This window comes from Phodopus roborovskii, unplaced genomic scaffold (genome assembly GCF_943737965.1).
Source record: "Phodopus roborovskii unplaced genomic scaffold, PHOROB, whole genome shotgun sequence".
In the NCBI taxonomy this organism is placed as follows: domain Eukaryota; kingdom Metazoa; phylum Chordata; class Mammalia; order Rodentia; family Cricetidae; genus Phodopus; species Phodopus roborovskii.
Genome location: NW_026125932.1, coordinates 126,169 through 152,737, shown reverse-complemented (window position 1 = coordinate 152,737; position 26,569 = coordinate 126,169). Strand labels below are relative to the sequence as shown.

The 26,569-nt window shown below is 35.6% G+C and overlaps 1 protein-coding gene across 1 annotated transcript in view; it reads right to left on the bottom strand.

Moving 5' to 3' along the window:
• Tex11 (testis expressed 11) overlaps window positions 1-26,569 on the bottom strand; it is a 239,463-nt gene that overhangs the window by 158,378 nt on the left and 54,516 nt on the right. Inside the window, exons 8-9 of the mRNA XM_051179029.1 lie at window positions 18,257-18,342; window positions 4,214-4,268 (exon numbers count right to left, since the gene is read on the bottom strand). Of these exons, the coding sequence (XP_051034986.1) occupies window positions 4,214-4,268; window positions 18,257-18,342 (141 nt within the window). The remainder of the gene's footprint in view (window positions 1-4,213; window positions 4,269-18,256; window positions 18,343-26,569) is intronic.

Sequence of the window (26,569 nt, the reverse complement as noted above, 5' to 3'; positions counted from 1 at the left end):
ACCTGACTACCATTTGTACAATGATGGCATAATATCAAACATAAGTTATTTCTTTGTAATAGCACTATCCTTATATAACCATATATTCTCATTGCACCAATGTATACCAAAATGTCTCATTGCACTAGTATAGAACCAAACATTACCTAAGAAATGATAGCATATTTATACTTCTAACTTGTTTAAATTTACTATAACTTAAAATATTTAACTTCCTTTTGTTTTGTGGTTTTATTTCGTTATTTTGGGTTTTGGTAGTAATAGTTTTTGTTTGTTTGGATATGGGGGGGTAGTTTTTTGAGACAAGGTGTCACACTCTAGTTCCTGCTGGGATCTTCTTGGATGCAAATTGCTCTGTGTCAAGCTTAGCACAATGTGTTTTCTTAATGACATCTTACCATTAAAGTATCTAATCATCCCCAATTTAAAACTCAACTCGGCTGCATTTTAAAATGAATGAAGTATCATTTAATCAAGACACTGTTTCTAGCCAGGATAACATTGATATATGGAGTAATTGTGATCAATGTGAATGGGTTTACAGATTCATAGGAAGAATTGGAGGAGAGGGAATAAGAGATTGAATACAAACACATTATATATACATATAAATATTTAAAAAATATTAATAATAAACAAATGTTAAAATAAGAGGTTCTGGTTCAATGAGTGTGTCTGCCTCTAAGTATAGAGATAGTAGAGCAAGGCAAAGATGACCTGTTAACTTTTTTTAAATGTTAAGCATATAGTTACCTTCAAATCCAGAGGAATGATGTTCAGATTATCATTTATCTTACTTTTTAAATTCAAAAACTAAGATGGATCAAATAAGATATATATAAAGTAATATAATTATTGTGAAGCAACTCTGTAGAGAACAAATATGTAATCTCTAAGAAATACTGTAGCTATTTCATTACAGCCAAAGTATTCATTTGTCAGAAAGACAAGAAAATAGACAAATCTCAGGATTTATATTTTTAAAAATGAGCCAGATATCAACTAGTACATAGTGGATAATTCCAAAACTTAAGAATAGCCAAGATAATCAACAATAAAAGTCAGAATGTTGGTTTTATCCCCTTTGGGAGAAGTGTATATTAACTGGTACAGAAACAGACAAACAAAAACACTTCTCAAAGTGGTGAAAGTTTCCATTGTGGTTACAAGACTATAAAAACAATTCAACAAGCTGTACACTTAAGATTTGTGGAATTTACTATCACTAAATTATACTTCAATAACTTATTTCTAGGATAAATGAAAAATTACTTCAAAATACTACCCCACCAAACTTTTCAATGGGAACAGTCCTCTTGAGTCACATAGGTACTATCCTCCATCTTTCCTCACTGGACATCCTCTCATCTAAATTATTTGTTCAGAACCCTCTTCTTTTCATTCTGTTGTTAATCCTATCTACAAGACCTATATCTCCTGCCAAAATCTTTCTTTAACTTCACTAGTTAACCCTGTCATTTTCTATGTACCCTTCTATAGTCTTAAGATATTATTTATTTGCTCCAATTATTTCACTGGCACTACTGTTTTTTAAATGCCTTTTTAATTTTGTTTTTATTTTCAAGACAGGATTTCTCTGTATTGCTTAGGAATCTGTCTTGGAACTAGCTCTGTAGATGAGGCTGACCTCAAACTCAGAGATCTGCCTGCCTCTGCCTCCCAAGTGCTGAGATTTAAGGTGTGTGCCACCAATGCCAAGCTACATTTTTTAATTTAATTCAGGTATAAAATATATGCATAAAACTTAAAAAAACATTAAAAGCATGGCTCTGTGAATTTTCACTAAGTGGTATGTGGAGAATTTAAAAAAAAAAAACAAACATAAAATGCAGCCACTACTTTTATGTTTTAAAAATAGTAAAGGTGATTGCAATGATATATTCTTAAAAAGGAAAGTAATTTTGACACATACTATAACAAATAATGAACTATGAGTTAAATGAAATAAGCCATTCATGAAGACAAAGAACATTTGGTTGTGTTTGTATATGTTACCTAGACTAGTCAAATTCATAGAGACAGATAATGCAATAGCAGTTGTAGTAGGTAAGATGAAGGGAGAACTGCTTGATGGATACATTGTTACATTTTGTATCCTAATGAAATAAACCAGATATAAATATTTAAAATTCTGCTATACTGTGGCATGTAGTAATTTTATCAAATATATTTACACAATCACATTTTTATTAAATATTAAAATTAACCAGTTAACTTCCATACCCAGTTGTAATTGTCTAAAGAAATGTTTCCTATGCCAGAAATGGGTTACATCTAGTTGAGTTGTTGGCCAAAAGGTCCCTATAGAAACCCCCAACAGCACAGGCTAGTCTTCTTGCCAAGGTTGTTATCTACAAACTGATGATAAAACCTTATTGGAGAAGTTAAACAGGTAGCTATTTTGATCCTTCACTCCTACTGACTAGCATTCCTGGTGCTAGAAGGTACCCTGCATGCTACCAGAAGAGAAAGGTAAACACCAAGCCAACTACAAACTCTTCAATGACCTGATTGCAAGATATGCTAGTGCAATAGTGGCACAAACTTTGTTGGAGCAACAAATCACTATCTGATTGTATTTTAAAACCTACTTTACAAGATGTAACCTATGCCTGGCATTGCTCAAGTGTCCAAAACCCTGAAACTAGACAGGCTATGGGTGAGGTAGAATAAGAGCTAGTAGCGGACTGCTTTGCTTTTCGATCTTCAGCTTGAAGCTGGGACCCCAATTGCTGCCGCTGGGTCTTTTATTTTTCGTGTTACGCATGGGCCTAGAGGTAACCAAATACTATTGTTATGCTAAAGGAACATAGCAATAAAATAATAATGACATTCTGCTATACCCATAGATCAGTGCCTTGCTCAGTCATTATCAGAGAAGCTTCCTCTTTCAGTAGATGAGAACTAACACAGAGACATACAACTGGACAATGTGCAGAGAGTAAGAAACCTTGGAACACTCAATTCTAAACAAGACTTCTTCATCAAAACCCTCCCTTCAGAGATCAGGGAGCTATGAGGAAGAGAAACCAGAAAGGCTTTAAGAGCCAGAAGGTATAGATGGCTCCTAGGAAATAGGATTGATGCACAATGGACTCACAGAGACTGTGACAGCCTACACAGGTTCAAGCCAGACAGTGTCCAGTACTGAGATGGGTAAGTAGACATGGGTTCTCACCCTTAAACAAGTAGCTACGTACAATTGATACCCCTTGCAAGGGAAAAACAAGTTTTAGCAATGGAGTCTCACTGGGGATATTTAACCACACTTCAGGATTGATCCCATTTCCAGAAGAAGATAGACAACACAAAATGAAGTCAATGATAAATTTGTAGACTTTTTGTCACTTATCACTTTGGGCATTTTTTGTCTTACTGTTCTTTTACTTGTAAATTATGATTACTGTTTTTTTTTCTAAAGAGAGAGAGAAAGAAGATGTAGAGTTGGGGAATCTTGGAGGAGTTGATGGAAAGGAAACTATGATCAGAATATATTATATGAAAAACTTTCAATAATTAAAAAAAAGAAATATCCCCCTATAAGCTCACATCTTTGAACACTTGGTTCACAGTTGGTAGTACTTTTTGAGACGGTTATGAAATCTTTAAGAGGTTGAACACTGCTGGAGGAAGTACATCATTGGGGCTGGGCTTTGAAAGTTGACAGCCTTGCCTCACTTTCAACTTGTGTTCCCCCTCCCTCTTCCTGCTTTGTGCTTGTGGTTGAAGATGTGATCTCTCAGTTTTTTTTTTTTATTTTGGCCACATGCTGCCATGCCCCTCCTCTGCCATGATGGACTCATTCCCTGAAACTGTGAGCCCAAGTAAACCCTTTCTTCAATGAGTTGCTTCTGGCCATGGTATTTCATCACAGCAACAGAAGAGAAACTAATATACCAAGAATGTTCTATCTTAGTGGTTTAAGGAAAACAATTAATTTTAAACTAATAATAAAAGCTACAATTTACAAAGTAAACACTGTCCAAAATACTTTATATATACTAATTCACAAATAGATTATGAGCTAACAGGGTATACTATATTGCTATATAAGTTTTATGGAAATTAATGCACCAAAATGTTAAATGGTGTGCCCAATAGATAATTTATTCACCAATGAGGGGTCATCTATCACACTTTATAATAGTATAAACTATAATTCTTTACTTCTCCATTATTAAATGATCCTTACCAGCATTTCTGGTTCAACAGAATCCTTATCCATCTTCCCAATTTCATAGCTCTGTCTATCATTAAAAAAGAAAAATATATGTGTATATATATATATATTCATTTCAAATATATGTAAACTGAGAATTATATATTACTAAAAAGATATGGTATACAGAATGTATCCCTGATGCACAAAAGGACTTTGGGAGCATATTCCCCATGGAGGGACACTCCCTTAACCTAGAGGAAGGAGGGAGGGCCTAGTCCCTACTCCAAATGACTTGACAGATTTTGATGATACCTCCTGGAAGGCATCACCCTCCCTATGGAGTGGGGGGGGGGGTTAGAGGGTGGATTGGGGGCATGGGATGAAGGGAGGGAGAGGGAACTGGGATCAATATGTAAAATAAGAAAAAAGAATAACTATATATATAAGATATGGTATAATCATACTTCATTCCCATTTTTCTATTTTGCATGACAAAAATAGTCAATAATGAATAAAAGTCAATTTTATAAAGCGATATTTGTAACTATAGAAAACCACAATTTTCTGAGGAAATAAACAACAAATAATCATTTCAATTTTATTCATGCTGTCCTGCTTAGTTTTTTTTTTGTAACCTTAATACAAGTTAGTAAGTCAACTGAGAAAATGCCCCTACAAAATTGGCATATGAACAAGCTTATAGGGGCATTTTCTTGATTAATGCTTAATGTAGGAGGACCCAGCCCACTGGGTGTGGTGCCACCCCTAGGCAGGTGACTTATATAAAAAAGGAGACTGAACAAGCCAGTAACCAAGTCCTTCATGGCTTCTGCTTCAGTTCCTGCCTCCTTGAGCTCCTGCACTGACTTCCTTCAGTGATGGAGTAAACCTGAGAATTCTAAAATATAAACCTGTTCCTCCCCAAGTTGCTTTTAGTCATGGTGTCTTATCACTGCAAAAGAAACCCTGAGGCATATGTATATATTCTTATACACTACATAGTTTACATATGTATATAAGTTTTATTTAAAATTTTAAGGCTGACTGACTATGTATATATTGTTTTCACAAGAACAAATAAATTAATGATATTCATTAAGGTACTGGGTGGTTTTGTGTCAACTTGACACAAGCTAGAGACATCAGAGAGGAAGGAGTCTCAACTGAGGGAATACCTCCTTGATATCCAGCTATAAGGCCTTTTCTCAGTTAGTGATCAACAGGGGAGGGCCCAGCCCATGGTGGGTGGTGCAATCACTGGGCTGCTAGTCCTGAGTTGTATAAAATGGTGGGCTGAGCAAGCCAGGAGAAGCAAGCCAGTAAGCAGCTCCCTTCCAAGGTCTCTGCATCAGCTCCTGCCTCCGGGATTTTGCCTTATTTTGAGTTCCTGTCCTGACTTCTTTCAGTGATGAACAGCCATACTGAAATATAAGCCAAATAAACCCTTTCCTCCCCAACTTGCCTTTTGGTCATGGTATTTCATTTCAGCAGTAGGAACCCTGATTAAGACATTAAGCCTCAAGCCATATTCTAGTAAACCATTATCAATTCCATTTTTGAAGCTGAGTGAAACAAAAACAGTAGGAGTAACATCTAATATATCCTAGATTTGCATTAGAATAAATGAACTGACTGGAAACAAAGCAATTCAACTTTTGGTTTTGTTTATTATTAAATCATATTATCTTTGTGATACCCTATAACCATAAATCATATTCAGATGAACTTTCAAAATCTAAAACCGAAAAAACAAAACAAAGATCATTCACCATAATATTTGTATTTCAAAAAAGTATGCGAATCAGTCACAGTTAATTGAACAAAACTGAAGACTGTTTTAGTTAGGGTTTCTATTGCTGTGAGGAAACATCATGACCAAAATCAACTTGGGAAGGAAAGGGTTTATTTCACTCATAGTTAGACAGATTGACCCATCACCAAAAGCAGTGAAGGAAAAAACCCTGGAGGCAGGAGCTAATGCAGAGGCCATAGAGGAGTGCTACTTACTGACTTGTTCCTCATGGTTTGCTCAGCCTGCTTTCTTTTAGAACCCAGGACCACCAGCCCAGGGTAGCCCCACCCACAATGGTCTGGCCCTCCACCATTGATCACTAATTAAGAAAATGCCCACAAGCAGGCCAACATACAGTTTTTTGGAGGCATTTTCTCAATTGAGGTTCCCTCATCTCTTTGGCTTGTGTCAAGTTGAAATAAAATCATCCACCACAAAAACAATACCATTACTGGAGTTTTGGGGAGCACAAATCTGGGTGATAACAGCCCTAACAAACTAGTTCACTCATACATTGTCAATATGCCAATTAAAGAGATAAGTATTAGAGAAAGGCCAAGAAAGTGAATTTATTTTATGTGGCTACATTGGGAAGAACAACAAATACAGTCCAGTGATCTCCACCAAGTCTATCTTTGGAGGTAATGACATGATATTTACATTTAAATAGAGGGCAAGAGCTATGCATAACTGAACTGTCACAGTTAAGGTGTGATCATACACACAGCCATCATAGTCTCAAAACCAGTCTCTCTTCCCAGACAGTTGATAAGTCATCAGATCTACATGAAATCTCTTCCTAAGGACAAGTGCCTCCTCTGGCTGAATCCAGGTTTCATTCAGCCTTTAATGATTATTCTCCCTAAGTTTGGGGATGAAATCACTGAATAGTTTGATAGTTAAATAAAGGGACAGAAAAAAGTCGGTTACCTCACTCCAGCCTGATGGTTACAGTATTTTGAAATATAAAAACATTTTAAATAAACAGATCCAAGACCAGGAGTGCAGGCACATGACTATAACTCAGCACTTGGGAGGTAGAGTCAGAAGGATAAGGAGTTAAAGGCCAGTTACAGCTACATGTCTCAGCAACACAAAAACTGGACTACAGGGTAAATACAGGGCCAACTTGGCCTACATGATGAGACCTTGTCCTAAAAGGGGAAAAAATCTGTATGTGCCAGTAAGTGTCTGTAATCATAGTACTTAGTAAGCAAAAACAGGAGGGGTAAATGCAAGACCAACCTGGATTAAAGAGTTAGATTTCATCTAAAAAAAGAAAAAAGAAAAAAAATCTAGAAATCAGAAAATTGAGTAATTGTCATGCTAGGAAAGATATAACTGAGTAATTAAAGTGCTAGTAAAGATATGATTCTTGCCTACTACTAGTCACTGTCAGTTCTATTTCATATAGATATATTCCAGAACATTAACCCTTCTTCCAGTCCAAAAAAAAAAAGTGTGGGACTGGAACCATCCTGGCAGGAATAGAGAGACCCTAAAGAGGTATTTCTGTCCCTTCTTTTGGCAAAGAACCCAAAAGTTCCAGGGTAGCTCTGATAGATGTTGATTGCCTAAGACCCTAACCTCTGCAATTATGAACATTTTAACTTTGTTATGTTAAGTTTGTTACATTATGGAGTTACCAAGTGAGAGACCTCCAACACAGCCAAGAATCCTTGTTCCTGTTTCCAGCTACTACCTGTTCTAGATAATTGGCACAGCGGTTCTGACCAGTGGGGGGGAAAACAGGCAGTAAAGAAGTTCTCTGTATTTCCTCCCTGGGGAAGTAATTTTTATTTGTACAGAGACCAGAGGAGGTAAATACAAGAAGGCTAGTTGCTCCAAGATAGCAGTAATAAGTGAAACATCAAAAGAACCACATAAAGAACCAAGGAAAAATAGACAGAAACAGCATCTTGGGATCACAATTATCTTTGAGGGTTCAAGAAACTAAGCCCATGTATGAAGATGCATCCATACAGGCACTGTAAGACTGACTGGGAAGCATTACTTAAGTCATACACAGATCCATCAGCAAAGACTCTTTAGCCTAAGTGGCTCAAACGGCTTAAGTAGAATTTCTAACCAAACACCAAATGAGAATTAAGCTAGGATAAAGGGTGGCTGTCAGAAAGGTTTGAGAAATATGTATTTGCCTAAGATTTTGTTCTCTCACAAGCAGAAAGATAATCTATGAATTAGTAGTTTCTGTCTGACTGCAGAGCAAAACAATAAATTTCTTTAACTGTGAAAATATTCTCTTGACAAATAAAAAGAAAATTCTGGGAAGGGGCCACTAAAGGCCACAAACTGGGAGGAAAATAAATTTTACCAAGTTAATCCAGCCAGATGACTAAATGAATAATAAAAATATTAAGCTCCAAAGGAAGAACAACAGCTTAATTGGTAAAAGTGCTTGTTATAGAAGCCTCATGACTCGAATTTGATCCCCAAAATCCACAGTGAAAGACAAGAACCAATTCCTAAGAATCGTCCTTTGACCTCCACACAAACACACAAGGCATACATACATACATACATTCATATTAAAGATAACAAATACTGGAAATGATGTGGGGAAAGGAATCTTTACATATTGCTGTTGGAAATATAAACTCACAGCCACTTTTGAAGTAAGACTTAAGGTTCCTAAAAAATAAAAAAAATGGAACTACCGTATGATTCAGCTAGACCACTCATGGATATATACATGAAGAATTCTAAATCAAAATCCTGTGGAGATACATGAACATTCATACTTACAATTGCTTTAATCACAATAACTAAGAAAAGAAACTGATATCAATGTCCACCAAGAGAATGGATAAATAAAAATAGGGTAAATGTACATAATGGACTTTTAGTCAGTCAAAAGAAAAAAATTGAACTTATGATATTTGTAGGAAAATTAATGAAGCTGGAGGTCGTTATTTTATGCTAAACAAGTCAGACTCAAATAAATACCTCATTTTTCTGTCATATACACAATCTAAATTTAAATGTGTGTGTACATGTGTATTCCTGTACACATGTACATCGGGGACACTGTGAAAATAAAAAAGAAACCATACGAGGGGAGGAACAGATGTTAAGGGTGAGAGAAGGATGGAAGAAATAGTAAAGAAATTCTTGTAACAGGATAGCAAATGGAGGGCCCTTTGGGGAGGAAAGAGGCCAGAAAGAAAGGGGTAAGGGGGCTATCTTAGTTTCTTTTCCTGCCACTGTGATTAAAATACCCTGACAAAAGCAACTCCAGGGAGAAAAGGTTTCTCCTGGCTTTCTGTTTAGGAGTAGAGTCAATTATGCAAGGGAAAATCAATGCAACAAGAGCTTGAAGCAATTGGTCATATTGCATTCACAATCAGGAAACAGGGGGAAGCTTTTTCCTGTCATCTTTCTAGGCTATCACCACGGAGCATATGAATGCCTTGGCCTATGTCCTTGTGGTTGTTTGAATAAGAACGGCCCTCACAGGCTCATATATTTGATTCAGGGAGTGGCACTACCTTGGAGAGATTAGGAGGTGTGGCCTTGTTGGGGTGGGTGTGGCCTTGTTGGAGGAAGTGTGTCACTGGGGTTTGAGCTTTGAGGTTTCAGAAGCTCAAGCCAAGCCCGATGTTTTTTGTTTTGTTTTGTTTTTCTTCCTGTTGCCTGCAGAACAACAGATAGAACTATTAGCTACTTTTCCAATACCATGTTTGCCTGCATGCCACCATGCTCCCTGCCATGATGATAATAAACTAAACTGAACAATTCATGATATTTCTTCTAGTTCTAAATTAATATCTATATTAAATTGTACTCTGTGTTGAAATTATTATTGCATTATTTGTGCTTCCACTAGGTGGTGCTAATATGTTTCATTTTCTATTAAAATCAGTTTGTATATGATTGTTTTTAGAGTTAATAATCTGTTATGGAATATTGATAACTCCTTACTCTTTTCAATGTTTTCATTTTTTTTCCTTTAAGAATTTCACACATGCATCAAATACACTTTGATTATATTCACCCTTCGCTCTCCCCAACTTCTCCCAGATCTTTCCCTCATATCTTCTTGCCAACTTCATGTTTCCTTCTTTTATGTAGATCTGTGTGTGTGCATATAAAATGTTAGGTTTCTGTATGACTTTTCAAACATCCTCACTGTTAGCTATTTTGCTACCATCCCAGCCCTTCCTCTGCCCTAAGCTTCCATCTTCTTCCCTACTCAAAACCCTCACCCCATTATTCCTTTCCCCCTTCATATAACCCATGTTCTACTATGTTCCTTCCCAAATTACACTGAATGAGATAACACAAACCCAGAAAGACAAACACTGCATGTTCTCTCCCATAGCAGCAAATCTTTAGATTTGTGTATTTAATGTGTAGTAGTTGTAGAAGCCAAGAAACTAGAAAGATACCACTGGGTGGGGAGGTTAATTTGTAAAACCACTATTATACCACTTATTGTTATCCTCACTACACACTTATGATATTGTACTTGTTTTTTCAAGTAAAAACATTGTTGCACATTGTAATGAGTCAAAGTCAGTTGACCCTTAGCAAGATTTCTTTCTGCCATCTCTGCAATTCATCCCAGATCACACTGCACTGTTTTATATAATAATGCCAAATTCTCAAGATCATCCTTGAAAAATAGAAAAAAAACAAATTAACATTAACAAGTACTTAAAACTATACAAATTTTATTTGTGCTCATATTAGTGAACCACTAATATTTGCACATAAAACCCATTTGAACTTTGCTTACATCTTACAATAAGAACTCTAGTAACTCTGGTGATATACATTACTTTTTTTCCAGTAATGCTGAAAACCAAACTCAGGGCATTACTGCTAAGTTAAATATACAGCCCCTGTAGCAATGTAACAACAGTAAATGAAAGCAATGATAAATAAATCTATCTCAAATTAAAACACTGTAAATATAATAGCTATTTTAAAAATCATTTTGGAAAAAATATAATTTAGGTTCACTAAATATAAGTATTATAAATTTCAAAATCAGCAATAGAGCCAGGTGGTAGTGAAACATGCCTTTATCCCAGCACTCAGAAGGCAGAGGCAGAGGCAGAGGCAGGAGGATCTGTGAGTTCGAGGCCAACCTGATCTACAGAGCGAGTTCCAGGACAGGCTCCAAAGCAATACAGAGAAACCCTGTCTCAAAAAATCAAAATAAACATCAGCAATATAATTCTTGTTATTTTGCATTTATTTTATATTAAGATGATCTTTTTAATCTTTGACAACATCCTTTTTTAATTTCCGCAAGCGAAATTATTTGTTTATTTAGATATTTATTTGTTTAGCTATTTATTTGAGACTATACCTCAACTGGGTTGGCATGAAACTCACTATGTAGCCAAGGCTGCTTTCAAACTTATGTCAGTTCCCTTGCCTCAATTTTCCAAATCCTGGGATCAGAAGTATAAGATACAATGAATGACTAACAAAAAGCTTTTTTATTTTTAATTATTTGTATGTCAGGCTGGAGAGCTGACTCAACAACATTCACTATTAACATTTTAGTTTGGCAGTTTTCCAAAAAGAGTTATTTAAGCATCTTTTACACTTATGATGTGCATGTATGCTCCCACATGCAAATATGTTTACATGTGCATGGGTATGTAAGTACAAATGCATATATGGAGGTCACAGAACAACTTGTAGGAGTTTGTTCTCTTTCCACCATGTGGGTTATCAGGCCTTGTGGCAAGTGCCTTTCCCCACTGAACCACATAACTGCTTGCCCCCCAGATAGTTTAAATATGTCTATTAATACACACACACACACACACACACACACAAATAAATATTAAAAAGGAACTATTTTTGAAAAACTGCCAAAGGAATATAAGCAAAATGTTAACAATGAATACCTATGGTAGTGTACTGTAGAAAATTAACTTTCCACATTATGTAATATATTTAATTGCTATAATGAGCACAAGAAACTTATTTAACAAAACAAAATAATTGTAAACTTTATTTTATTATATCAATTACTATTGTTCTTGCATTTTAGCTGTTCTCTCCCAAGTTTTATTTGCTATAACTAAAAAACTGGAAGTCTTTCTTAGGTCCAATACTATAGACCCAGACTTGAAGTCTGTCCTATTGTGAGCATGTACCCACTTCTCTGGGCTCCAGAAATATCCCAGTGACAACCATATCCCTTAGCTGAAGACTTATTCCTGCTCTTATAGCCTTGGGCTGCAGACATATCCTAGAATGATGCTGGCTCTTGTAACCCTGACTCCTAGGGCAGCCTGTATCATACCAAGTTCTAGGGAAATAGCTATTAACTTACTCCAGACATACCTCAATGCCAAGCTGACCACCCCAAAATTCAGATTTCAAGCCTAATCCAGCTCCAAGTTAGCTCATATGACATAAGGTTTCAGTGAATTCAATATATAGGTCAACTTCAGTGAACCAGATACTGTTAAGAACTCCCATAAAAAAAAAGAGCTGGTCACTGCAGAAAAAGATATCAAGCCAGCATATCTGAAGCAAGTGCACCCATAAAACTCACCAAATAATCCACCAAGAATTGCTGGATTTGCTGGTTAGTAAAGGGATTTCCATGCTGAAACCAACCTATAAAGACGGAGAGAGCCGCCTACTTGTTCAAATGTTCAGATAACAAAACACAGTCATAAGAATAAAAGATAATGAATGAAGCATGAAACAAATTAAAGTACAAGTCACCAACTCTAAATGAATGGAAATCTACTGTAAAGAAATGTCTAAATATTTACCTTTGAAAGTTAAAAAGAGAAAAGACAACTACAGAAAATTAGGAAATAATCATGAACAAAGGGAAGTCATATAAAAGAAAAATAAAACAAATCTGAGATTGAAGAACACGATGAAACTGAAAAAAATCCACAGGAAGCTTAACAACAGACTTTTTATATTTTATTTTATGAAGTTTATTATAAAAAACTTGGAAATCAAAGACATTACATGCCAAAATTAATCAGACTTCAAATCTACACTTAAATAACTTCTGTATAGTTAGAATTCTGGAGCTGTGGATCTTCACAATGGATTACACTTTCACCATAAAATATATTTTTATGCACTTATCTACCACCAAAAATGAAAACTCCATGACGAAGAACTAGAAAAAACAATTAGCTTTATATCCTCTTTCATAACTCATGACTATTGCCTTGATGAAGACTTGATGTAGCCAAATAATCAACAAGCTCAAAGAGATGCCATTTAAAAACTACCATAATAAAACAAATGACAAATACTAGAAAGAATATGGAAAAACGCTTATTCACTGCTGAATGGAAGGGTAAATTAGTACAGCAATGGGAGTTAGTATGGAGGTTTCTCAAAACAATTAAAATAGAAATACGACATGACGCAGTTAAACCGTTCCTGAGAATGTACTCAAAAATTTCACCAAAGATACATGCTCACCCATGTTTATTTGTATACCATCCATAATACTTTAAAAAAATGGGGATCAGCAAGAAGGCTTAGTGGGTTAAGGCACCTGCCACCATTCTGGCTAACCTAAATCCAATCCCTAAATTGACTCTTGCAAGTTGTCCTCTGACATGGTAGCATACCTAACATGACATGGTGGCATATGGAACACACACATGACAATTAATTAAATGTTAATTTAAAAATTGAGTGAGCCTAGATGTCAATCAAGAAATGGACAGATAAAGAAAATGGGGTACCACGGGCTGTGGTGGCACATGCCTTTAATTCCAGCATTCAGGAGGCAGAGGCAAGTGGATCTCTGTGAGTTCGAGACCAGCCTGGTCTATAAGAGCTAGTTCCAGGACAGGCCCCAAAGCCACAGAGAAACCCTGTCTCGAAAAAGAAAGGAAGAAAGGAAGGAAGGGAGGAAGGAAATGGGGTACTTATATATGATGGAATTTTATTTATCCATCAAGTAAAATAAGATCATGCCATTTGCAGGAAAATAGAACTAGAAATTCTTATATCAAGTAAAATAATCCAAACAGAAAAAAAATGCTATGTGATTTCTTTAATATGTGTATCCTATGCTTTAATATATGCATGTAAATATGTTAACATATTATATATGTGTATTATGAAGATGGAAAAGAGACCATGAGATGAAGGGAAAGCTCTTGTGAGGAAAAATATACTCTATGTGCCATGAAAGCAGACAGGGAGTTATTGAGGGGATAAAGGGGACCAACAGGAAGAGGACAAGGGATAAGGAAGGAAGAGGAGCAACAAGAACAAAGAACATATAAAAATTCAGTAATAAAACCCATTACCCATTATAGTAACTTTAAAAACTAACTAAAGACTGAGGAGATGACACAGTTGATAAAATGCTTACCAAATAACAATAAAGACTTGACTTTGGATCCCCAGCACCCACATATGAAGCTAGGCATAGCATATATCTATAATCATAGCGCCGAAGGGGCAGAGACATCTGACACCAACCTCTGGCCTCCATATGCCTGCACATGTACCCACAAACACACACATAAAAAATAAAGCAAAACAAAATCAAAAGTACATTTTCACGTATCATAGAAAATAAAGTCATTATATAATGCTAAAGTACCAACTGATTGGGAAGATATAAAAATTGTAAATATATATGCACCATAAATGGGGCACCTAAATATATAAAAGAAATACTAAAGGATCAAAGGGGAAAATAGATTACAATATAACAATAGCAAACCTCAATATCCTACTTTCCCAATGAGAAGATCTCCCAGACAGAAAATTAATAAACTTTGGACTTGATCAATATTTTATATCAAGTAGATCTAAAATTTACAAAAATGTCACCTACCCCAAAACAAAGGAATTCATATTCTTAAGCTCTCATGGAATTTTCTCTGGGATACATCATATGTTAAGACACGAAATAAGCCTTACAAAATTTAAAGTTGAAATCTCATCAAATATCTTTTCTATTCACTATAATATGAGACTATAAATTACTATCAAGAGGAATTTTAGAAAAAATGCAAAGAGATGGAAATTAACCACGCTTCTGAATAGTCAATGAGGAAACTGAAAGAGAAATTTAAAAGATTTTGTGGTAGCAGCTGGAGAGAATGCTCAGTGGATAAAGTGCTTGCCACAAAAGCAAGAAGACTAGAGTTTGGATTCTTGAAATCCACATAAATGCCAGGCAGATTCGACACCCCACATAATGTAGGTGCTTAAAAGACAGACTGGATCTTCAGAACAAGCTGGAAAGCTAGACTAGTCTAGTCCTAATTGCAAGCTCTAGGTTCAATTGAGAGATCTTGCCATAATGAATAAGGTGGAGAACAATCAAGAAAGATATCAAATGTCAATCTTAAGCAGACCATGTATGCATACATATGCACAAAACATTATGAGACAAAGAAAAATGGAAAGATGTCTACAAGTTCAAGGCCAGCCTGGTCTACAGAGTTAGTTCCAGGACAGGCTCCAAAGCAAGACAGAGAACCCTGTCTCAAAAAAAAAAATCTATCCTAGAAAAAAGTTCCTAAATCAAAGTTGGTAGAAGGAAGGAAATAATAAAAATCAGAGTTGAAATAAATGAGACAGAGATTACAAAAATAATTTGAAAGGCCAAAGGAGTTGGTTTGTTAAAAAAGATAAAAATCAATCTACTTTTACCTAAACTTAGAAAAGAGAACACCCAAATCACAAAATAAGAAATGAAAGAAGGGACATTACAACTGTTACTACAAAAATAAAATGCATCATGAGACCACTTTAGTTGCACAATCTACAAGAAATGGTTAAATCTTAGACATATTCAAGCCTACATACAGTGAATTGCAATGAAATAGAAAATGTAAACACAGAAGGGGATTGGATCAGTGATAAAAAGTGTTCCATCAATGAAAAACTCAGAATATTATGGCTTCACTGCTTAACCCTAACCAAAAAAAAAAAAAAAAGTTAAAAGAACAAAATACAGTGCAAACTCTTTTTAAAAAACTAGAAAAAGATGAGATACATCTAAACTCTTTTTAAAAGGCTAATATTGCCCTGATACCAAAGCCAGACAAGGAAATAAAATATTAGCAAGTAGAGGTAAAGGAGAAGGGAAAGAGAAAGAGGAGAAGAAAGATAAGGAGATGTGGATCACTTTCCAGGCAATGAACCAAAACCTACGGAGATACTTACTGAAGATAGAGGAAAAAGAATGGATAGTAGAAGGTAGTTATAAATACCATGTCCAAGTACCAAAATGAGGGTTGTAATTACCATGAATGTTTCATCCACTTTTGTTAAAAATACGTTTGTACATACATACATATATATTAAGCATATATTTGTGTTTCTTTCCTCTTTTAAAGTGAAGATGGCATTTCTTATGTAATAATTTTATTGTTCATTTTGAGATTGTAATTTAATTATATAATTTTTCCTTTCTTTTTCTTCCTTTCAAATACTTCCATATACCCCTCCCTACTCTCCTTAAAATTCATGGCTTCTTTTTTCATTGTTATTACATGTATATATACATATATTTGCATATACATATATATTCCTAAATATAATCTGTTGAGTTTATATAATGTTACTTATATGTACATATTCAGGGATAACACTTGGCCTCTTTACCATTTTTCCTAGTTACTTTTCCACTGATATGATGAAACATCATGATCAAGGCAACTTATAAATGAAAATATTAAATTTGGCTTGTGGTTTCATAAGGTAAGAGTCCAAGATAACAAAGAGAAGGAAGAGCTAAGAACTCACATGTTTATCCACAAACACAAGTTAGAGAGAGAGTACCTGGAATCCCATAGAGACTTTTGCAACTTCAAAACTGACCCCCAGTGACACACCTCCAACAAGGCCACCTCTCCTAACCCTTCCCAAACAGTTGCGCAAACTGGAGAGCAAGTATTAAAATATATGACTATATGGGGGCTGTGGTAGTTTGAATGAGAATAACCCTCATAGGCTCATATATTTGAATGTTTAGTTCTCAGTCGGTGAACTATTTAGGAAGGATTAGTAGACATGGCCTTGTTCGAGGACGTATGTCACTGGGAGTTGGCTTTGAGGTTTCAATGGCCCATGCCAGGCCCAGTCTCTCTCTCTCTCTCTCTCTCTCTCTCTCTCTCTGTCTCCATCTCTCTCTCCGTCTCCATCTCTGTCTCCGTCTCCATCTCAATCTGTCTCCTGCCTATAGATCAGGATGTAAGTTCTCAACTATTGCTCCCCACACTGTGCCCACCTTCCTGGTACCATTCTCCCCACCATGATATGTAGAATAACCCTTTGAAACTGTTAGCGGGTCCCCAATTAAATGTTTTCTTTTGTAAGCTGACTTGGAAATAGTATCTCTTCACAGAAATAGAACAATAACAAAGGCAGGAGACATTCTCATTAAAGCCATGACATCACTTAGTATAACAACAATAATATCAGCAGTTAAGTGCTATTAAATCTATATTGCCATATTTAAGTTACAGAGTATTAAGAAACTACAGTCATCCCTCACAGGGATTTTTTCATCTGTTCTGGGAGTGGGATAGTGTCTTCAGTTGTATGTGGGATGATTATATCATATTAAGTAGAATTATCACCATGCTATTGTGTTCATTTGGAAATCAAACATTACATAAAAATATATGGCTGGGTATCAAGTTGGCAAAGGGTCGACTTGTGATGATTAATCTTGGTTGTTAACCTGACTGCATCTGTCTGTATCTGGGGATGTGCAAACATTTCCAGGAAAGATTAATTGAGGGAAGAATAGTCTTCCTGAGAGCAGGCTTCACATTCTAGTTAAAGCTCTGATAGTGATGAGGTCCTGGAAAAGAAGCACTGCTGCTTGCCTCCCTGACTCTGTTTCTTGATAGTGAGGTTGTGTAACTCTGTTGCTGCAGTCATTCTTTGCTGATACCAGAATCCACTTTCATCAGGTTCCACTGTGAGCTGAAGGCTAGTGACACACTCAGGAATCTTCAATGCCTTTGAAACCACATTAAAACTGCTGGGGCACCTAGCTTCATGGACAGAAAAGCAACCAAGTTCTCTGCCTCTCCAATGTGCAGAGGGCCATTATTGGTTACAAGTCATTATAATTAATTCCCTGCGTAACATATATACTTTATATCATTTCCATTCCTCTAGAGAATTCTGAATACATGCTAAAGAAGCAAATAAATTTGGCATGCTAGTTTTTGAATTCAGAAAATATTTAAGTGAACAAAGTACTACACAGTAAATATTAACTGGTCTTTATCATAATATTCGAGAATTGTAATTTTTTTTTACATTACCTAAGCCAAAATGAACTCTCCTTGTATTTATTCTGCTTGCCTGTTTCTACTCCAAGGTTGTAACAGAGTACATGAAGATATCCTGTCTGTAATATAAAACATAAATAAGTAAATAAATAAACAAATAAATACATTCATTATTTTCTTCAAGCTAATATATACTATATATTAATGTATAATATATTAATAGGCATACTTTTATATGATATATATGCATATATATATATATATATATCATTTGTAAAATATGTGTGTGTTCAGATTCTTAAAAACAGGTCAGGAGTGGCGGCACACACCTTTCACCTCCACACTCAAGAGGTAAATGCAGACAGACCTCTATGGGTTTGAGGCCTACCTGGTCTCCATATGAGTTCCAGGCCAACCAAGGCTACATAAATAACTATTATTATCAAAAATTCTCAATTTATGTAAAAGAGAGATAGAAAGCAGTCAAGTTTGGACTTTAGATATAGGTGGAAAATATTACAACCTATTACTAATAGAACTTAAAAGTCCCTTTGTAACTGCCAACAAAAATTCTGGTACCAGAAAATAATAAGATTCCCCATGAACATGGATTGAAAATAACCATTCTAAAACCACTTACAGATTCAGGTTAATCCCATCAAAATTCCAATGCAATTCTTCATAGAAATTTTCAAACACAATCTTTAATTTCATATAGAAGCACAAATATAAACCAGGATAGCCAAAATAATCCTGAACAATCAAAGAACTGATGGAGGAATCAACATCAATGGCTTAACTAATACTACAGTATTTACTAATACTACAGTAACAGTAATTAAAACACAGTATTGTATTGACATAAAAGCAACCACATTGATCAATGGGATAGAATTAAGGACCTGGATACAAGTCTGTGCATATACAGCCACCTGATTTTTTACAAAGAGGCCAAAGATACACACTGCAGAAAAAAATACCCTTAAACAAATGGTGTTAGTCAAACTATATAGTTATGTGTAGAAGAATGTAACTACTTTGTCTCTCAACCTGAATAAAACTCAACTCCAAAAGGGATCAGATACCTCAATATAAGATCTGATACCCTAAGCAAAAGGAGATCAAGGGAATATGAATTGGAAAGGAAGAAGTCTTTGCTGATGATATGATAATATACATAAGTACTCAGCTATATTGTACCCCTTCCTCAGAGGTTTAGGGACTTTTATGAAAGGGCAGTCACAACAGCTATGATCTCACACCAGGTGAACTCACAGCAATTATGACAAAATACACAAAACCTACACAAGTTAAAGACAGACAAAATCCCCAGAATGGAGTGGAGGGTGGGGGGTGACCATGATATCCTAACATTAGTAAGGAGCTATTAGTAACCATAGCTACTGTGATACAGAGTCCACTTTCTTTAAGGATGTGACCCCCTGGAGGGTCCACCAGGCTCAAGACCCCTTAGCCAAGAGTGTTAGTATTCAGACATCTGAACTGGCCTGTCCTTGGGTTTCTGACAGGATACGCTCTTAGCTGCAGCCACTAAGAGTACCCTCCTGTGCACATACACTATGTTCCCTTTAAAAAGGGACCTGCCCACCTCCCATCCATCTATTTTTCTTTCTCTCCCTGTGTCTATCTGTTCCCACCCCTTCCTCACTTCTGCTGCTCCCATCCTCAGAGGCCAGTCTCCCCCTTTCTTCCCCCCTTTTATGATTCCTTTCCCTAGTAAAAAAAACCACTCTGCTTGAACCCTGTCACATGGTACCTTTCTCTCTTGAGCCGCTTTTTCGTAAATTACAACAGAGTATTGGGCAATACAAATTGGATTTGATGGGATTTTTTTTCAAGACAGGGTTTCGCTGTATAACAGCTCTGGTTGTCCTGGAACTGGCTCTGTAGACCAAGATGGCCAAGATGGCCTCAAACACACAAGAGATCTGCCTACCTTTGCCTCCTGAATGCTGTGATTAAAGGTGTACTCTAACACCACCCAGCTTGATGGGTTTTTTAAAAGGAAAATACAGGGCTAGAGAGATTGCTCAGTGGTTAAGGGTACTGGCTGCTCTTCCAAAGGACCCAGATTTAATTTCCAGCACCTACATGCTAGGTAACAAACTCTGTAATTCTAGTCCTAAAAGCTCCAACACCCTTTTCTGGCTTCTGTGGGCACCAGAAACACATGTAGTATCCAGATATACATGCAAGCAAAACATCCAAAAACATAATTTCTTTTAAAAAGAAAAAGGTTCTTACAATGTATCTCTGCCTGTTCTGGAACTTACTTTGTAGACCATGCTGGCCTCAAACTCAAAAGATCCACCTGACTCCCTGGTGCTAGGACTTAAGGTATGTACTACACACTATGCCTGGCTCACAAAAAAATAAATTTTAGGAAGTTTTAAAGATAGAAACTTAGGTGGGTAGGGAGGTAGGAGAAGGTCTGGGAGAAGTTGGAAAAATAAATATGATCAAAATATAAATTCTCAAAGAATTAATAAAATATTTTTTAAAAAGATCACTTTCCTAGCAAATTGATAAACAAAAATATTGCTTGGGGTTGTTAGATCCAATAAAAGTGTTAAGAGTACAAAATACGCTCAAAGACAAAAATTCTCAGAAAATTCTAAATCTTGAAAAATATATGAAGAACACCCAGCTATAAGTTTTCCTTGGAAATAGCTTAATGGCCCCTTTAAATTTCCTTTACATAAATTACCACTGAAACAAAAGCAGCAGCAAGTATATGAATTGAGCCATAGGGAAATACTGTTATGAGTACTCAATCAATTCATCAATTCAATCAATATATCAGTGGGGATATATCGAAGCATGTTTTTATAGAATTTTCAACTCTCAACATATTGGGAAATTACATGTAAATCTGCTTTACAAATCTAGTAATTTATCTAAATACCCCATGAGTATTTAAAGAAATCACCTACCGAGAATTCTACCCATTTAAAAAAGGAATTCTTTATAAGCTTACCAGTACAATACTTCAGGAGCAGAACCCCAATTAAGAATGTAAGGTCTGAAGCAAGTTATTCATGAGTAATGTGTAAAGCCTCAGCTTTCTTTTAAAAAGTTTCCCTTTGAATGGCACTACATTCAAAAAGCAAAAACTCAATATGCATGACTGAGCACACCAAATCTACTGTATATCTGAATTTAAAATAAATAGTCGTGTTAATCTTGCTAATATGTTTTTGAAAGGAGCCCATTGGTATTTAAATGTATTCTTGACACTGCAGCAAAAACAGTTTAATTCATTACATGCTCCAGATCCCATAGGTTCACACAAGGCCATCCCAATTATGTAGCTCTCCAACTTACTGCACAGAGGCCTACAACTGAACTGGTTCACAGGAAAATGTAAAACAAAACTCTGATTAACTAAGCCTTTAACCAATTTCTTCAGTATTTTCTGTTTCTGCTCTCATCATTCCTACAAATCTATTTACACTAAAGGCTACTTCTTAGAGAAGAAAAATAAGAAAGTACTAAACATAACAACAAAGGTATAAAAGGCTAAAAAGCTTTGAAGGCATTTGTAGCATTTTTAATATAGTGACCAAAAATTACCAACATTACCTCATTGACTTACTCATCAATATATTCAGTAACAATGATTTACTAAATATAGTACTCATTATTTAGAAATTAATTACACATCAATGAGCAAAATGGACAGAAATTCCTGTCTTCATGAAACATTTCTAATGTGATGTGAAATAAGAAGGTTCATATAAAAATCTGCTTAAAGAAATATGTTTCTATGCCCTGGACAGTGGCTTTGATTCATAGCACTTGAAAAATACGGGGAAGGAAGAGAGAAAGCAAGCAAGATTTCCTTAGCCTTACATGGGATGTTAAAATGTATGAACTGAAGTTTCCAGGGGGTTAAACCTATCTACATTAAAGATTCTACAAGGTTAGGCTGGGTTGGGCTGAGGAATATAGCTCACATATCATGCAGAAGGCCCTGGATTTGGACCCTGTGTTCCATAAACTGGATGTAGTAGTGCATGCTTGTAATCCCAAAACTTGAAAGGGGAGGCAAGAAGATCAGAAAGAAGTACAAGCTCTGTAGAACTATTCCCAACCTCAATGGTAGAATATGGCCCACACTTTAATTCAACAAGGATTACTGACATTTTAATACAAATAAAAACTAAGGAAGTTATGGAACAAGGCCAACACTTCTTATTACAGAAGCTAGGGTTAATGATCTATGGAAATTTTCAATTATGAGAAATAATAGATGAAACATGGAAACTAAACCCGGCGGTGGTGGTGCACGCCTTTAATCCCAACACTCAGAAGGCAGAGGCAGGAGGATCTCTGTGAATTCGAGATCAGCCTGGTCTACAAGGGCCAGTTCCAGGGAAGCCTCCAAAACCACAGAGAAACCCTATCTCGAAAAAAAAAAAAAAAAAAAAAAAAAAAAAAAAACTATACTTTAAGAGCCTATGTTTCCTGACTAAAAAAGTCACCAAGGTACCCAATAATATAATCAGGATTTTAAAAATATTAAGTAACACCATTATATTATCATTGGAAAGTAAATGGACAGTATTACAAAATCACTTCTATGTTATTCTCACTACCCTTTCTGATTATAAAATAAGTAATAACATTTGGTTATTCCCAGAAAATCTGTAAAATCCTAATTTGTCCTAAATTTGACTTCTTGTCTCCACCTCTGTCACTAAAACATTTGGTACATGGAGAAAGTATGATTTTGTTAAGAAGTAATTCAAAATGATACTGTATAGTTATGATTTCTTGTATTATATGATAATCCATTTACTTCTCCAAACTGAAATTTGTTCTAACAGCAATATAAAAGAACAAATCAAATAATTATTAACAGGTAAGTGCTATAAAGATATAGATATTAAATACCAATCTTTCCTAGGATTAAAACAAGCTATTACACATGAAGTTATAGCTATAGAATAAAATTGGCCAAAAGAAAACCTGTCGTTAAAAGTAATGAAAAACCTAAGCCAGGCATAGTGGCACATGCCTTTAATCCCAGCACTCAGAAGCCAGAGGCAGAGGCAGATGGATCTCTGTCAGCTTGAGGCCAGCATGATCAACATAATGAATTCCAGGACAGCCAGGTCTACAGAGAAAATCTGTACCAAAACAAGGTAATGAAAAACCTATTGCTTTGTACGCTAATTTAAAAAAATAAATGAAATATTACTCAATGACGCATATGAAAATTCTATAACAAAGCCCATTATTTTATATGCTAACTTTAAACATTCATTATTTTTAAAGAATGAATTATTTCAAATACTACAAACATCAAATAAACACTAAACAAACTACAAATGGCAGTAGACAGAAAGGAAAAACTTTCTATATTCAATCTGATTAAGAAACATCATGATACAAAGAAAAGATTATTTGGTTAGTTAGAAAGCCTGCTTTATCTTTTTAGGCTATAATTGAGATATATATATTTCACACAGCATCTCAAACAGCTCAGGCTGTCTTCAATTTCACTGAATAGTCAAGGATGATCTTGAATTTTTGATCTTCCTGCCTCTACTTCTCTACTGTTGAGAGGTGTGCAGTGCTATGACTAGTTTATGTGATGATAAGATGAAACCCACAACTTTCTGCACGCTAGGCAATCATTCCACCAGTTGAATTACATTCTCAACCCCATACTTTGTTCTTTTTAAAAGGATATATTTATTTACTTGCGAGTATGTATGTGTATGTGTACATACATGTATATGAAGAGGGGCCCACCTGTGCACACGAACAGAGGCCAGAACAAGGACATCAGATGTACTCCTCTATCACCCTTCATTTATTCTTTTTTGAGGCTAGATCTCTTCAACTAGGTTAAAAGCCAGCAAGCCCCAGCAATTCTCCTTGGAGCTGGGGTTACAGACATTTATGAACACATCATACTTTGCCAGCAAACACACTATAGCAAAAACATCACAATGAAAATAGATATTAAATTCGGCTGAATCACAACTGCCAAAATGAAGTTCAATCCCTTTGTGACTTCTGACTGAAGCAAGAACTGCAAACGGCATTTCAATGCACCTTCTCACATTCGGAGGAAGAGCATGTCTTCCCCTCTTTCCAAAGAGCTGAGATAGAAGTACAATGTTTGATCTATGCCCATTTCAAAGGATAATGAAGTCAGGTTGTCCGAGGACACTACAAAGATCAGCAGATTGACAAAGTGGTCCAGGTGTACAGGAAGAAATATGTCATCTACATTGAACGAGTACAGCAAGAAAAGGCTAATGGCACAACTGTCCATGTGGGCATCCACCCCAACAAGGTAGTTATCACCAGGCTAAAGCTGGACAAAAACCGCAAGAAGATCCTGGAAAGGAAAGCCAAGTCTTGACAAGTAGGAAAGGAGAAGGGCAAATATAAGGAGGAAACGATTGAGAAGATGGAGGAGTAGGGCCATCTCATGCACAGCTTTCAAAAAAAAAAGAAGAAGAAATAGATATTTAAGTCTACAATATACTTGTCATACAGAAAAAGATTACTAAAGCTCTAGGAACTTCCAGCCATTGCTATGTTGCTGGCCCTGAAATGATAATTTCATACTAACACCTACTTTACAATTCTAAGATGAGACTATGTAGAGGGTAGGTCCAATTAATTATTGCTAATTAAAATTACCTTGTTTACTAACCTTTTTGTTTAATATGAGGCCTTTTATTTTAATTACATAAATAACTTTTTCAGGTTCCCTTCCTTTTCTTGCCTTATCCTATTTGTATGTGTTTGCACGTATGGTATGGAGTATGTATTCATGTACAGGCATGCATATGATGGCCATTGCCTGACATTGGATATCTTTGTCACTTGCTTTCCATCTTATTATTTTGAGTCAGGGTATTTTGCTAATCTGCAGTTCACCAATTTGCTAGACTAGCTGGCAGTGAGCTCCAGAGATCTGCTTGTCTCTAAGGATCCATCTTTGTCAACAACTTTATAGCATCCAATGTCAGGATTACAAATGGGTGCCCCCAAACCAGGCCTTTATACTGATAATGGTAATACAAACTCAAGGTCCTCATTTCTATGCAGCAAGCACATTACCCCTGAACATCTCCCCAGGCCAATCATTAATTTTTCTGTCTCACATTTCTAATGTATTTTTCCTCTTGATTTTGTTATCTTTTTAAACATTAATAGATCATACATTCTACTTTTCAATTATATTAAAGAAATACTAGATTATTCATTTCATACCTTATCAAATTATTATATTTAAAAAATTAAACAAGTGCTGATTGACTAGCTTTAAAACACTTGCTTTGTATTCTTTTCTTATTCAGCTTTCTCTAATCCTAAAATATTCCAATAATTGTTTTTCATAGAATTCTAAGCTATAAATACATATCTACATACATCCAACTTTCTAGATATTTTCTCTTTGCCTCTAAATAATAATACAGCATGTTTCTGTTCCCTAATCCTAAAATAATTGTTTTCATAGAATTCTAAGATATAAATATATATGTATATACATCCAATTTGCTAGATACTTTTTCTCTGCCTCTAAATAATAATACAGCATTAGTTTCTGCTGCAAATCCCTTGCAATGAGATACAGGAAGGATGCCTCGGGCAAAGGAAAAGAATAGGTTTAATTCATTAATTTTAAGTGAACTATTAGTTCTATTTACTCCTCTCTAATCTTTATCTTATCATTTCCTTTCATTGTAGATTTCCTGCCTTGTATTTCAAGTTCTTTATCTAAGCTTTAAGCCCACCAAAAACTATACCCTCTAAATAATTGCACTAAACCTTTAGAATTAAAAGCACAGTTCTAATAATACTGTTCTATCACGTACCCACAAATAAAACACAAAGTCTTAATTCTGAACTTGCAGCCATTTATTAGTAGCTTCATCCTGACAAAGTCATAACTACGTTGATACATGTCATGCTGGGTATTCTAATCAATCAGATCTTCTCTTTGTTTTGTTTACCTTTACCACATCCAACACTGCACAAGTTAGTTTTCCTTGCCCCAATACTACTTATCTCCTTTCACGTTGTTGGATATACAATTCAATACCCACTTACTTTACAAAGAATATTAAAACAAATTTCTGTGTTTATATTCTGAAAGACAGAAACAGGGTCAAAAGGGACAGTAAAACCCATGCAAATGTAAACAATTCTAGCGACTATACAATTATTAAAATTAACAAGAGGGCTAGAGATGTTACTCACTTTCTAGAGCGCTTGCCTAGCATACATAAAGCCCTGGGCTTGGTGGCACACACCTGTAATCCCAGATCCCAGGAGGTACAGATAGGAGAATCAGAA